Genomic DNA, 15121 nt, shown 5'->3' on the forward strand with positions numbered 1-15121 from the left:
AAGGTAATTGCCCCCACTGAGGGCCATGGAGCTGCCTCAGCTCTCAGGTGCAGCCTCTTGGATCAGATCCCTGCCTAGAGGAGCAGCTCCAGCTGCTGGGACAGAACAGCTGGAAGCAGGTGCCCCTCCTTGGAGGTGTGCACATCTCACCTTTGGGGACTGGAACCCACAACTGGCTAAACCAACAGAAATAAAACTAAAGATCTAAATAATAGAGCTAATTACTGATAACTGGGGGGGGGGGGGGGGGGGGGAGAATCCAAAATTTCTGGCTTTCCTGCCTTGATAACTATGTATTTTTTTCCAAGAAGAGCAACATGTTACCCAGCTTGTGTTTCTAAAAACATAAGTACTAGGCAGAAGTTGATCATTGACTTCTTATGCTCATTTAACCTACATAGCCATATATAATTTAATCAGTAGAGGTGAAATTGTGTTTCTTCAGCTGATTATGAAATTGCCAGACAGTGATAGGCTGATGACTTGTGCTCTTTTGTTATAGAAAGAGACTATATTTTCTACAGCTAACTAGGCATACTAAATTTGAGATGCATTCACTTTTTTCAAAAAGCCAGAGGAGTTCTTGGTCCTACACATCCCCCTGCTGGCTGTTTTAAGTGCATTTTAATCACATTTTCCTGGGGTTTTTTTTAGTGTTTTCCTCTTTGATGTTGTGTGTGAGAAACCCACACAAACAACAGGGAAAACTGACTGACAGCCTTGGGAAAGAGTGAAACTCTGCAAAATACTGCCAGGCACACATAGAGCAAACTAACTGAAACACCAGGAAACAAGCAATTATTTTTAGTCACTGAATGCTATAATAGGAGCCTAAAGGATTCTAAGGGATTTTTGAAACAAGATGGTATCCTCAACACAGATGATGGAGGGTTGAGTGTAAATGCTGCTTCTCACTTCACCATGGCTGATGTGGTTCACTGGAAATTTCAAACCATCAGGGGGTGATGTAGGCTCCAGAAGGTCTGTCTTTGGAAGAGGCAGCTATCCTCAGCTTCCCCTGCCTGGATGGGAACTCTAAGGTGGAGTTTTACAACAGAAGCAATGTAGAATTCCTTGCCTCTGGGCACACCACCCTTTCCAAGTGGGCCTCGTGCTTCTCATGATCCTTTGTAAACAAACCAAAGGGATTTTACACCAAACCAACTAACAAAAGGTGGTTCCAGGGCCAGCAGGAATGTGGAGGGCTGAGGTGGCCAGAGGCAGAGGCACTTTGGAGAGCTCAGAGCTACACCTGAGCTGCTCCCCTCAGCTGTACCTGGCAGCAGGAGCACTGGGGGCACTGGCATCTGGGGCTGGGGGACCCTCCTTACCTGAGGAAGGCAGAGAGGAGACTCAGGGCCTGAGATGCACCTGAGCAGCTTAAGAATTTTTTTATGCAGATGTCATTCTGGTATGAAAAAAACTTCAGGAGACCAGTTTCATGTTATGTGTTCTCAGCTAAATCCCATCTGAACTGTGTGAGCAGCAAAAATCAAGTTAGAAATTCAGACAGATGGGAGCCCCTCAAAAGATGTATGCTATTTTGTTTCCTAAAAGGATTTTGACAGGTTGTTTAAAACTGTGCAGTCTACTACCTATCTCTGCCTGCTCTTTGAGACACAATGCAAAATAAACTCATTAAAGGTTTGTGTTTCAGCTGGGGAAATGCAGAGTTGCCTTTTTGCATTTTATCAGCAGGAGATAGCAACAAACAGCTGAAAAGCTCTGTTTAGGTCACTGCCTAGCCCCCATAATGAGCTGTATGCATGTGATGACTACTTCTAATTCTGGAAAAATGTATCTCTGTAGCTTCTGGAGTGCATGTACAGCACCCAGCATTAGTGCTTGGTATGAGGCTGCCTGCTGTGAACCTTGAGAGGAGACTGGCAACTTGCACTTCACATTGCTAGTTCTCATGGAATGCTGCAGACATCAGGAGGAAATAATTGCTTCTGCATTTATTTATTTATTTATTTATCTGCAACTGCTAAAAACCATTGTTTCCCAAAGGTGGGAAGTGCATGAAGTAGGTGATTCAGAGAAGAGATTTGCAGATGAGTAAGTCTGAAATTCAAGCCTTTGTTTTGCAGCAGGTTAACAAAACTTCTGAAAGGGCTTGGCAGTTTCAGTTGGGGTTTTTAATTGCAGCCAGCAACAGAAGCTCCAAGCCCCCTAATAAATAAATAAATAAATGTGTGCAGGTTTATCTTCCCCACAGTCCTTCCCTTGAAGCAGGGCAGGGAGAGGCTGACCTGAAGGATTTGTTTCTTCTGAAACCTGCAGTAAAGTTTAGCATTTAGAGAGATGTCCTGTGGCTCCTGAGAATGCTTCTAATGTATCCCAGAGAGCAGGGCAGGAACCTGCTGGCTACAGCCACACCTTCACACAGGAATTCCCTTCTCAGCTGCCCTGGGAGCTGCACAGAGCAGCACAGGAGCTGAGGGCAATGACACTGATGAGGAACAGGAAGCCTGGAGCCCCAGTTTCCTCCAGATCTGGCTGAAGCTTGGCATGTGCTGAAATGGGCCCTCTTGGTCACATTGCTGAGGCTGTTCTGGAAGGTGCTGTTCTGGAAGGTGCTGTTTTGGGAGGTGCTGTTCTGGCTGCTGCTGAGTTGGAGTCAAAGCTGCCTGTCTTGGCTCCTGTTCTGCCATCCCTCATGGTACGTCCTGCTCTGCCAGTGCAACTCCCTAACCTAGTTCTGTCAGAATGATGCAGGTTAGCTTAGGTATTTTTTTTTATATGGGAAAAGTAGCCCCAAGGCCAGGTTCTCTTGCTCAACTTCCATTACAATAACAGCATGGGACATTCACATTCTGCTCTGCTGGAGTGTGTGATCAGCTTGTGATTGGACTCAATGCCTCTGTAAATAAAAGAAACACCCAACAAGGAGCATGATAGTCTTTCAGAGATCTGGCTGATTCCTGGAAGAGTTAACTCATTTAGAAACCTTTTAGTGGGCCATATTGATTACATGGATGTGTTCAGAGCAGCTGTGGATATTGCAGTAACAATGAGCTGAAGCAGTTTATCAGCACATCAATTATTTTACTGGTATAAAAAGGAGCTTTAATTGGACTAATGATGATGGGCTCAATCTTATGTTGAAGCTATCTAGCTATCACAAAATTATCTCTCAATGAGCTCATCTGTTTTGCAAGGAAGAAGCTCATAATCTCATAGGATGGGAGATGTTCTGGCTATTTATAGTCACTGATTTTATTTGTAGGGAATATCATGACTTCACAGGTGCAGTGGCACTAATCTCCTGGTAAAGCATTTATCCTAATCGAAAGGGAGCTGTTTGCTGCAAAGCCAGCCATGTACTTAAAAGGGCCATTGTACAAATTTGTAACACTGGCAGTCATTTGCCTGTAAAAGCAGCAGGTGAATCAGTGTGTCCTGAATGCACAGCAGCCCAGAGCTAGGCTGCTCCCTGGAAATGAGACAGTGAGACAGAGGAGATATTCCTACCCAAAATCCTACCCCAAATAGCTCAACTGCCCAGATGAATTGGCAGCAGCACACAAGAAGCTAAGAATGTGCTGCAGCCTCCTGGCTGCTGGGGGGCTGCAGGGCTGGGTTAGGCACTCTCAGTTAGAGAGCAGACTGCTGTTCTTACACCAAGGACAGGCAGAGAATTCATTTTGTATTTCCTATCCTGTTCCAATCTAGCTAGTCTGGGCTAGCTTTTAGCACTAAGTCATATGGAATTACTTCTGGCACCTGCTCCCAAGGGATGAAAAATACCTTTGTGGTTATGTTTGTAGAGATCACTGAGGACCATGGAGACAGCTGGAGTGTATCTCCAAGAGATCAAATGTGTTCCCTACTGAGCCAAATGGAGAATAAGTTAATCAGAAAGCAGGGAGGAGGTGGAGTTTCTGCAGAGCTCAGGGCTGAGAGGAGCAGCGAGCCAGCAGAGATCACTGCTGGGGTGGAGAAGGGATTCTGTGACCTGCTGGAGCAGGGTTTGGCTAACAATTCCACTGCTCGAGCCTTCAACAGGACATGGAGCCAACCCAGGACAGGCTGGGGTGCAGAAAACCATGTCAGGGCAGCAAGGGCTCTGAAGTGAGGGAGTGTGGGAGCACAGCACCTGCTGCTTCCTGCCAGGCACTGCATTTCCTGCATTGCTGCTGCAGGAGCCCTCAGCTACCAGCAAGCCCCTGTGCCTGAAACGATAATGCAGCCCCAAGCCTGAATTCATTTCTTCTCCTTGAAATCTGTGGGGATAGAGTGCACTTCACTCCCTTTCTGCCTGGTCTGCTGAGGCTGCCCTTCCTGGCCATGGGCTCAGTGACCCCACAAAGATGAGCAGATTTGTACACAAGGTACGTACAGGATAAACTCGGACCACGTCAGTGAAAAGGCCAGATGTGTGTTCCTTTAAATCATAATCCTTCATGTAATATCACACTTAGTTGTCATAGAAACCATGGCATCACTAAGACTTGCAGCTCTTGATCCTGAAAACAGTTGAGCATTTGCTTTTAATATAAAGTATGTGCTTAAATTCTATTTCTGTAGAACTGCTTGTATGTGTAGAACAAAGCCTACACTTTATTTTTTCCTGTGTGAGAGTAATGTGGTCCAGTAAAACCTCCTGGTTTCTTTAATTAAGCCCAAACAGTGTGCATGTTTCACAATCAGAAAAATTACTAGCACAGGAATGGTCTAAAGAGAGTTCAAGCAGAACATTTTTAGAAGATGTGTTGGCAAATGCTTGATTAGACCACATCACTGTCTCTGCTTCTGCAGCCTGAAAAAGCATTAGAATAATGCTTTGCACAATTTCTTCCAGTACTTAGGACACTGGACAACTCTAAATTCTACTGATTGTATAAAGAGAATATTTTTTTCGATTAGTCTAGAACATATAGAAGTTCAATCATAATTTCTAACAGAAACATTCATGCTCCCAAGTTAAATAACCTGTATAAATAACAGCTGTATTGCAGCTGTTCATGTGGAATTTTATATTTTCTTTGAAAACTCAGTTTCTGATTTAAATGTTTAACACTTTCTGTTTTAATTTTAAGGTATGTTTTAGCATTCAAAGCACTGAGGAAAGTATGAAAGTATTCCTTGTGTTTCCAAGAAAAGTTTGAAATTCTGGGGAGTTCAAAGCATCTTATAGCTGGGTCTTTGAGCAGGTGTCCATGTTGACTATTCAATTCTGTTGCAAATGCATTAGAAAGATGACACTTGATATTTCTCTCATTTACATTAACTATAGTATTTTCCCCCAGTTCATGCTACAAATGAAATGCTCAGGTGCCTTCTCAGTGACCACATGTTCCCCTGCACACAGGGGAAAACTCCAGCCTGTGAGACTCATTGGACAGCTTTGCCCTGGAGCTCAATGGGTTCTTTATCAGAATTGGGTGCTTTAGTCTACATAAGCCTGGTTTATAACTCACATTTGCTCTCATGATAGACGTGGGGTAATGCTCTGACCAATTTCAGCAGTTGATAGCAGGGCCTACCCACATCTGTTACAGCTATTCTGTACAAAATTATGCATTTGCATTTGTGCCAAGAAACTGTTCTGTAGAACTTCAGTAGGTCAAGGTGGTAGCAACTCCACAGTAATTCAGTGCATTTGTAATGCTTTCTGTCAGCAGAGAACAAGCAGCAATATCCCAAAGGCAGCAGCTTCTGTGGAAATTAAAGCAGAAGGTCAATAAAGGTGGCTGAGTCGCAACTCTCTTCCAATTCAGGGGGTGTTTGTGGACAAATCTTCCTGCTACTTACTGAGCTCCACCAGCTGGTAAGTGACTGCGTATTTCAAAAAGCCCTTTTTGTAAAAAGTTTGCATTTTGTGAATGGAAAAAGGGTTTTAAAATGTTTCTGACTAATCTCCTTGCCTGGAGAAGAAGGTATCAACATTTGTTTGACTGCAAAGATAAATTGATGAGTGTACTGTTGATTTTGCTGATTTCAGAGTACCTGGACAAAAAGAATCTCCTCCCTAAAAAAATTTTATGAAATGTCATGGCTCACACAAAAAAATGAGTAAGAATTTATGGTCAGCCATATTCTCTAGCAGACACACAAAGGGGAAGTGCCCTGGATTAGTTTTTAATAATGCTGTATAAATGTAATTTAAGCTGAGAACAAGGTAGGGAGAGGGGACAGTAAGCTACTTTTTCTCTTTTAAGCAGAGCTTAAGTGCAGTTTTTGCACATCTCCTCTGTGTCTAAGAGCTTGTCGCTCTTCCGAGTGTTCCCTGAAGTCCATCGCAGATGATGGACAAAACGCGTCTGACCGTCCTGAATACACAAAATCCATTTCAGGGCACAGAGGAACGCCACTGCCTCTGTCATTGCTCTCTGCCTTTCAAGGCCGTTGGCTGCCGGCGTTGAGGGAGCTCTTTTCTGCTGCCGATCCCGGGAAATGCCCGGAAAATACCCGGGAAATACCCGGGAAATGCCCGGAAAATACCCGGGAAATACCCGGGAAATGCCCGGCAGTGTCGGGGAACGGGCCCGCCAGGGGGCGCCGTGCGAGAGCAGCGGGCTGCGGGGCGAGCGCCTGGGACAGGGGGACAGGTGCACATGGGGACAGGGGGATATGGGGACAGAAGGACATGGGGACAGAGGGACATGGGGACACCAGGACATCGGGATGGGGCAGCTCCCCGGGCACACTGCCAGGACACACCCGGGACACACCGGCAGCTCCCCGGGCACACGCAGCGGGGGCAGTTCTCCAATGCCCAGCGCTGTCCCGCACTCCGCCCTCTCCAGCCACCGCCCCACTGTAAACCCGTGGCCTTTTCCCTCGGCCTTCCCCACCTTGCTCACCCTGGGCCACCCTTGGCCCGGTTTGGTGGCCACCCTTGGCAGCTCCTCTGCCCGATGGCATTGCTTCCTCCAGGAAACAATCCTTCTAGGCTCTCTTATGTCAGAGTGCCAGGAAGCTTTGGGCCAACATTCAGGTTGTTTTCCTCTTCCTGACTTAATTTAACTTTTCTTGCTTCTTCTCTGCATCAGTACTAAATACTCCCTTCCACAGGCTCTCAGCCTGCAGGTTTGGGGAGCCAGGACACAAATGCAGGCCTGTGCTAAACTCATTGCGCTGTTGGTGACATGACACAGCCATGCACTAATGGAGGATGATTAAGGTCCTTCAGCTCCTTCCCTCCAGTCCTGCTCCTCTCCCCCTGTCCCTGTGGGAAGACAGTGTATCCCTATTTGCCTATTGCCTAGCTAAAACCATTCATATGGGACTGGTTCTTCAAGCCAGATAAATCTCAGTTGGATAGGGGACAAGTTAAGACTCTTGTCTAGAAAAAAAAATCACCTTGGTGAATACATTGCCATACTACATTCTTGCAGGTGTCACAGATGTTGTTCTGAGGTTGCTCAGTTGTGCCTGGAGCTAAAGTGCAAGCCAGGGCTAGGACTGGGGTGTGTAAAGGAGTATCCCAATGGACACTGGCTGCATCAGGGAATCTAGCTCTGATGTTTCATGTTATTAAGTCTCACATCAGAAATCTGTCCTCCAAGTCCCACGCTCTGCTGTGATTTTGGATAATTTTCTGCCAAGATCACAGCTGCAGTGTTCTAGGTAAAGAACACAATAGAATGTACGAAGCAGGGCAGATTCAGAAACCAGCAACAGCAGCTGCTGCCTCCCCTAGCCAAAGCAGGTGGTGACTGTGGGTGGGAATATGGAGAATCCTGTGGAAAATAAGAAGTGTGGAGGCATGGGAAGGAACTGGGAAGGTGGGGGGAGTGTTACAAAATGAGCCCAAGTGAGATCCAGTGTGATGGTGATATAAAAATGTAATCTATAGGACAGCAGGAATCACTACATTTGTGGCTTTATAGATCAAGGACTTGATTTTTAAAATTGATTTTTCTACACCTCTTGGAATTATTTTGTTGTCCTCATTGCTATTCAAAATGGATCTCTATGTCATCTGATAATTTTATCAATTACAGTCTCTTGTAAATCACAGTGAAAGTCTGGATCTGACCTCTAACACTCTAGCACTACCATGATCCATTTTAAATACATTAAGTACCTTTTCCTGATCACTAATTCACTATTTTTATTCCTTATTCATAATTTTTGTGCCGGTTCTCAAATTATGTGGGTGCTGTTATGTCAAAAATGATGTGAAGTAGTTAAATTCAGAATTCTGTGATTCAGTCTTCCAAATGTTTGTTTAAAGCCAAGTATGTTGGTTCTGTTACTTTCCTTTTATTCACTGATCTAAGTCTATAGGAAGTTCCCTTCTTTATCAACTCCAGGGCACATATAACTGCTTGAGTCTCTTATCATTCACCTGCTTCAGCAGCTTTTTGTGCTTAGAATTTGTTTGTAGCAGGAAAAGAGTCAGATTTACAGAAACTAATTGCCATGATCAGTCTTTTTTTCTGAGGTTTGGTCTTGCACTTGATTCTGAGATTGCTGTTTTCTGTCTTTTTCTCAGTCATTCTGAGGAAAGATGACTTCAAGTCAGCTTTATAATGGGAAAAAATCTTATATAAAGCTGCATGGGTTAGTTTTCCAGATGTACTTCACTACTTTTTAAAAATTGTTTAAATTTTTTTACAGTGTTGTATCTACCAAAATAAATTTTTTGCATTTAATATTTAAAATTTAGCAGATGCAGATTATGTAAAAAAATCTCATATGGGGCTTGGTAGATGTTGACTTGTGGCCTGTGGACACTTGTGGTTTCCAAATCAGCAGATGATTGAAAACCACTGGTTTAGCTCCCCAGTCTGCCCTTCCCTACATATCAGGTGAGGCTGCATCCTGGGCCTGGTGTGGTGAATGCCTCAGATATGGCTGCATGGCTCCTTATTGCTTTCAGAGATGTGGTTTCTATCTGTTTTCAGGAAGCTGTCTGAGCCATTAAGAAGAGAAGTAGATGTGTTCCCTCCCTGTATGCACAAGGAGTTTTGTTTTGATGTGTTTGTACAGTGGATTTTAGTCCCTATCTGCAGCATTGCAAGACTGTGATTAGTATGGCTTGGCTTTCCAGGGGCACCTTTCTCCTAATAAATTAACTCGCACAACTTTCCTATAGAATAAAAACACATAAGTTGCCTTGCTTTGCAGACACCATCCAGCTTCTGACAGTTCAGAAATATTCACTGTTCATCCATAGAGGTAAGTACAGCCAGAGCTACAAATCCACAAACAGTAACGCCATCTCCACCAGCAGGTTATTGCTGTTTCTTTACAGAGTTGCAAACACTCCTCAGTGGATGAGCCAAAGCACTCCAGACAAGGGACACAATTGACTTAATTGCTGACAGCCACAGGGATGGACTCAGAAGAACTGGACTTTAAAACTGCTCTGCCCATCCTGGGTAAAATCATGCAACTTGGATATTTGGATGTTCAATTCATGGCCGTGGTGTTGGAGCGCCTGCAGACATCCTGACACCCACTACTGAACATCTGGGCAACAGTATCCCTCTCTGTCCCAAGCTGCTTTAGGATAGATTGGCTTTGTAATGACAGTCCTTAACTCTTAAAGCCTTTAAAAGTGAAATTGGTGTCTGAGGGACTCATCAATCCCCCACCCACTGCACATGATACATCCTGAAACCAGCCATTTCATCCGCTTTCATGCTCTGATATATGGTTTTTCTCTCAATGCTTTGGAGGTGACTTCATTTTTGAAGCAATGACAATGGTACTCTGAGCCCAGCCTGGCTTTGGCAAGCAGGACAGCTTGACTTGTATCTTGGTAAAGCAGGATCCTCTTGACTCTGTCTGCCTTTGTCCAGGGTTTCAGGTAGGGTCCCTCTCTTGTCCTTCTCTTTATGGGTGTCAGGTATTATTTGTCTATTCTAGTCTGGGGTTCTGCTGCTATCTGTGAAAAAGTTCAAGAGTCTAACTGGGTATCAGCTATTATCAAACTGCATCATCCATCAGTAAAATCAATTTACACCTCCTCCTATCTCATTAACTTTATTCTTTACTTTCTCTGTCTGCTGAAGTTCAGGGTTACAAGAGATCTGGTCGTTCCCTATTTCTGAATGGCAGTTCCTTTTTGGTGTCTGACTTTTCTTTTGGGAAAGTGACATTAGAATTAAACAGAAAGACCATTTCTAAGTGCTAGGCTGTAAATGAGAGAAGTGAGGTCAAAAAACAAAACTCTCAGAAAAACAAATCAATCCTCTGATAGGCACACTCCACTGAATGTACAGGAGCTTCATTCAGGGATAAAGGGGGAAATACAGCAGACCTAGAAAAGGCATTCACAGGAAGAAAAGAACTAACACAAACTGAAATTCATCTCTGCTCTGGAATATCCTTTCTTCAAGCCCCAGACAACTATTGCTTTCATCAAAGCCCATTAATCCTATATTGTACTTCATCTCCTTCTTAATGGCCCATCCTGAGCTCATCTTTCCTTCAGCTCCCTTTGTCCCTTTCTGCTGCCTTCTGTCCTGCCAAGGACATGCCTGTCTGATCTGTTGGAAATAGGGCTGGCAGTAAATGCTAAGGGGAAAGACAGCTTTCGTCTTAACTGGTTGTCTCCTTTTCTACCCACAGATGCAATGAGGAATCTGCTGGGTTTTTTCTGAGAGTTTCAGTTAAAGACTCTAACAAAATATCCTATATTTAAATAAAAAGGAGGAAAAGGAAGTAAAGGTGATTATGAAGGTATGTTATCTTCAAAACAGGAATTTGGCCAAAGTTCAGCCCCTGAGAGAGTTAATCTAGCTGGATGATAGAGAGAGGTAATGTTGAAGGTGTGCATGCAAGTTATTAAAAAATGGTGCTTCCAGGAAATAGAGATCAAGGAACTTGAGAGCAACTGTAACTACTGGAATCTGACAGAGTGGTCCTGAGGGGCTGTACCAAGATTCATTACCTTTATTAACCTGAGATGTCAGGTCCTGCCCTGTGTACAACCACTTTGGGAAACTCTGGGCTTTCCTGAGTCATCTTATGACCAACCTGAGATTCGTGTCAATGTCCCGTGGCAAGTCCTGAAGAAAGAAACAGGAATGAGTCAGACATGTCAAACAGCTCTTCACACCTCTGAAGCAGCCTCTGAATTCCGGAAAAGGAGACAGCCCCGATGTGTTCTCAAGGTCTTATCACGGAAACTAATTCACAGTTTGCACAATGCCTACTAACTACTGAGAAGAGCAGGAGATTCAGAGGAGCGGTGGCTGTGCAGCTGCATGTCACTTCTGGAAGCCTGCAACAAAAAGGCAGACTGAAGGAGCTGGGGAAAGTTCTAGGCCGGGTTTGCAGAACACACCTGGCCAGTTAAACAATTTGTTTGGCCTGCCAGGTGCTCAGGGGACCTGAGTGTGGTGTTGGGATGAGTGGGTGCCTGAGAGAGCTCCCCATGCCTTCACCTACTGCAGGCGAGGTTCCTCCCAGCCAGCACACGCACACAGCTCAGCTGTGCAGCTGCCCAAAAGTCACAGTCAGTGCAGGGGCAGAGCAGAGGGAAGGCAGCTGAGGAAGGTGGGAGAGCAGACAGAGTGGCAGAGGCAGCTCTGGTAAGGTATGACAGAAGGTGCAGTTTGAACTTGCTAAGCCTACTCACCCTCACTGCAGCGAGGCGTTCCAGCCAAAATCCCATCGTACCAGGGAAACTGGGCTGAGTCACCAAATTCACTCCTCTGCTGCTCCATACATCACACCATGCAACATCTGACAAAGTCTGCTTGGTTTGGTTTTGTCTCTGGGGTTTCTGTCAGGAGGCTCTTCCAAATCCTTCCTTTCTAATAGGTACAGTCATTTTTTGCTGCTTATTTATAGCTAGTTTGCCCTTACATGTAAATCATCCCTTATCTCCAGGTTCTTTGCCCTACCTGCATGTATTGACACACAACAGTTACATCCATTCTGGCTTCACTTTGCTGCACAGCCTAAGCAATAGTTCAGACTGTCTGGGAGAGCTGAGTTGCATACACTGTATAATCAGTCTTTCAGATGACAGCTAAAAAATCCTGTGGACTTTCTGGTACCTTTCATTCAGAATATTTAACCAGTGCCAATCCTTCCTAAGTCCTTTTGTAGCAAAGCATGTTCTTTGCAGCTCTTTTTGCTGGGAAGGATAGGAATCTCAAGCCCACAAATCACTAAGACTTCCATATGCTTGGAGTTGGGCATGTGCATAACTGTTTTTCTGGATCAAGATTAGAGTTCTCATCACTTGACAAGATTCAGCTTGTGGTTTGTGAAGTGCTGCCAGTTTGTCTGGAATTAAAGATTTATATAAATATCATTTTTTTAAAAAAGGCAATTCCCTGTTCCAGGTTTATGTGTGTACTGCATTAATTATTAGCCGTTGGGAAACATGAAGGACGTGGTGCAACAACATTGCTTGAATCACACTTCATGCCATGTGAAAGCTGCTCCGTGTTCCCGAAGAGCTGACAGCCATCTATATGCAAAACCAAGATGGGAAGGGACAAATAAAGGTGCAGAAATGGCATTTACAGTGTCAGGAAGAGGCAGTACCTCTTGATCTCTGAATGTAGCAAGCATTCACTTCACCACCGATGCTCTCATGCATCGTGATGCTTTTTCTGGGGATAAAATGTTGTACAAACAATTACAGGGGAGCTTAAATGGAGTGGTAACAGTTTTTCTTAGCCTCTGTATTGCTGATTTCCAGCCTGCAGTGACTGACACCAGATTTTATGTGTATGGATGGGCCAGAAATGTCAGGACAGGAATTTCTGGCTTAAGTCAACGGAGCCCCGAGGACTACTGAAGGTCTGACAGGACTCTAAGATAACAAGTGCAAAGCCAAAGCTGCAGATTTTTCTCAGCAGAGCAGAAGCGCGGTGAGGAAGCAACCCGGGCAGGGCCGAGCGGTGCGGGAGGCGGAGCGGCCCGAGCGAGCGGGGCTGCGGGCGGGCAGGGCCGGCGGGGCCAGCAGGTGCCCGGGGGAGGAGCGGGGCGCGGGGCCGGGCTAGCGGAGGAGGGCAGGGCGAGGGCGGGGCGGTTGGCGCGGCTGGCCCGGCCCGCGGGGAGGAAGGGGAGGGGAGGGAAGGGGAGCGCGTTGCGCTGTTGCCCTTTTAAGCAGGCGGGCGGGCGCAGGAGGCCGGTACAAAGGGAGCTCCGCCGTGCCCCGCCGGCTGGGGCTGCCCCGGCCCCGCCATCTTCCGCCCCGCAGGCGCGGCCGGGGCCAGGGTCGGGCCGGCCGAGTCGGAGCGAGGCGGCGGCAGCGCAGGCCCGGGCCCGGAGATGAGGCCAGGATGTCGGTGTCAGGGCTCAAGGCCGAGCTGAAGTTCCTCGAGTCCATCTTCGACAAGGACCACGAGCGCTTCCGCATCGTCTCCTGGAAGCTGGACGAGCTCCACTGCCAGTTCGTGCTCCTGCCGCCGCCGCCAGGCTCCAGCCCGCAGCCGCCGCCGCCGCTCACCATCCACTGCAACATCACGGTGCGGGGCCGGGCAGGGCCGGGCACGGCCCGCCCTCGCCATTGTCCGCGGGGTGCGGGGAGGGGGCGCAGCCCCGCTGGGTGACTCAGCACGGGGGCCGCTCCCGCCGCCGCCGTAACAAAGTTACGGGGCTCTGCGGCCCGGCCTCCGCTCTGCGCTTCGGGGCTCCTCCGGAGAGCCCGGGCGCGGGGGAAGGACGCGGGCCAGGAGCCGGAACAAAGGGCGGCCGGGTCCGGGGTAGCGGCACAGAGCCCCGGGGGAGCGGAGGGGCCGGGCCAGCCCGTGGGGCTGGCGGGACAGCGGCGGTGCGAGCGCAGCGAGGAGCGGGCCGGAGCTTTACCGAGTGCGCCACACGGCCGCGGCCTGGGGCGGGCCCGGCCTCCGCGAGGGGCCGCGGCCACGCCAAACTTGTCCGTGGTGAGGGTAGCGCCGAGCCCTGCTCTGCTACCCGAGGGCCGTGCTGTCCAACCGTGCCTTGAAACTCGCCCGGGGACGAGCAGCCGTGTCCCAGCTGCGGCTGCCTGCCCAGGGTTTGAAGGTTCGCCTTGCTGGGCGGTATCCCCCCCCTTAAATTCGCTTGGCTTAATATTATTTAAATGGGTGGAAGAGAAGCTGAATAATGCCTTCAGTGTTGTGTGACATGGTCACAGTCCTCTGGTTCTTTAGAAGTTTAGGGCCTAAATTTGCCGAAAGATTTGGATTTATTGGTATCTGTGACTCATGTACTGGAAAGTGCTGGAGGTTCATTTTCGTTGGGTTGGTTGCAGTTATAAGTGAATTTAAATACCTTATCAAGATTCAACTGAACAGTGACGTATATAAAAACTTCAGGTGAAAATAGCACGCTTCTGTTTAAGGAAGATAAGTTCTGCTGCTTTTTTTGGTCTTTGTATGAAAGTTTCAAACACCATGGTGGCTGAAACATTCGTCTGAGTGTGACTATTTCAGTACTGAAAGATGAAAATGTGTCTGCAAGCCAGACAGGTCTAATAATAATGATGACCAGATTCTCATTTGCCTTTAACCTTTATTAAATTAAAGGTGAATTGTTAAGTGGATCTTTCACTTTTCACAGTTAACTGTTATGAGGAGTCACTTCTGTGGTCAAGGGACAAGTCTTTGTTTGTTTTACTATACACTTGTATGACATAAGTTTCTGAGGTTTTATGATAAAATAAACAAGATGTGTTAGTGCTCTTGTTTCCATGACCCATCAGATGATGGATTGTGTGACTTCCTATAAATATTTTTATTCAGTAGAGAGTGTTCCACTGCAGAGAAATTTGGCTTTTTGTTTCCACAGAACATGATTATTCCATAAGTGTCTCTCTAAACAATAAAATTGAAGGTCTGATGGTTGTGCACCCTTAGCTGCCAGTTGAATTTGATGGGTTATTTCTTCTTTGTCAAGTCCTAGCTAACAGCCGAGCCAGCAGTGAGGCCTGAAGTTGTGCCCAGGATTTGCCCTGTGGTGTTTATTTCCTTCTGAGACTGTTCACTGTAACCACTTTCTATGCAATTCTTATTGGGAGGATTGTGCCCCCTCAGCTGTAGGCCTTTGGTTGAGATGTGTCTGAGCAAGCAAGGAACCAGGGAGGCCACTGTTGTTTGTGTTAATGAGGAAACAGTGTCTGCAATCTGCTGTTACAGTAACTTGCCCCAAAGGTCAGGAGATCTTTCACATGCCATTACACTTGTGGCGTATGAACTTGCAGAAAGAACAGGAAAAG

General features: G+C 46.6%; 1 protein-coding gene and 1 long non-coding RNA gene across 4 annotated transcripts in view; one reads left to right on the plus strand and one right to left on the minus strand.

The window, feature by feature from the left end:
* Positions 1–9683: 9683 nt before the first annotated feature.
* On the minus strand, positions 9684–12800 carry LOC306807888. The gene is made up of 3 exons (XR_013775845.1): positions 11543–12800; positions 10853–10970; positions 9684–9844 (listed from the first exon to the last, which is right to left on the minus strand). It is a non-coding gene; the product is annotated as an uncharacterized lncRNA (long non-coding RNA).
* A 186-nt stretch (positions 12801–12986) lies between these two features.
* UBE2Q2 (ubiquitin conjugating enzyme E2 Q2) overlaps positions 12987–15121 on the plus strand; it is a 43853-nt gene continuing 41718 nt past the window's right edge. The window contains exon 1 of one of the 3 annotated variants that reach the window (XM_079317884.1): positions 12987–13391. In XM_079317884.1, coding sequence (XP_079174010.1) covers positions 13206–13391 — 186 coding nt within the window. In that variant the 5' untranslated portion in view covers positions 12987–13205. The remainder of the gene's footprint in view (positions 13392–15121) is intronic. The other 2 variants (XR_013775844.1, XM_079317883.1) reach the window with 2 other exon arrangements.

Source organism: Erithacus rubecula (assembly GCF_903797595.1).
Source record: "Erithacus rubecula genome assembly, chromosome: 14".
NCBI classification, from domain to species: domain Eukaryota; kingdom Metazoa; phylum Chordata; class Aves; order Passeriformes; family Muscicapidae; genus Erithacus; species Erithacus rubecula.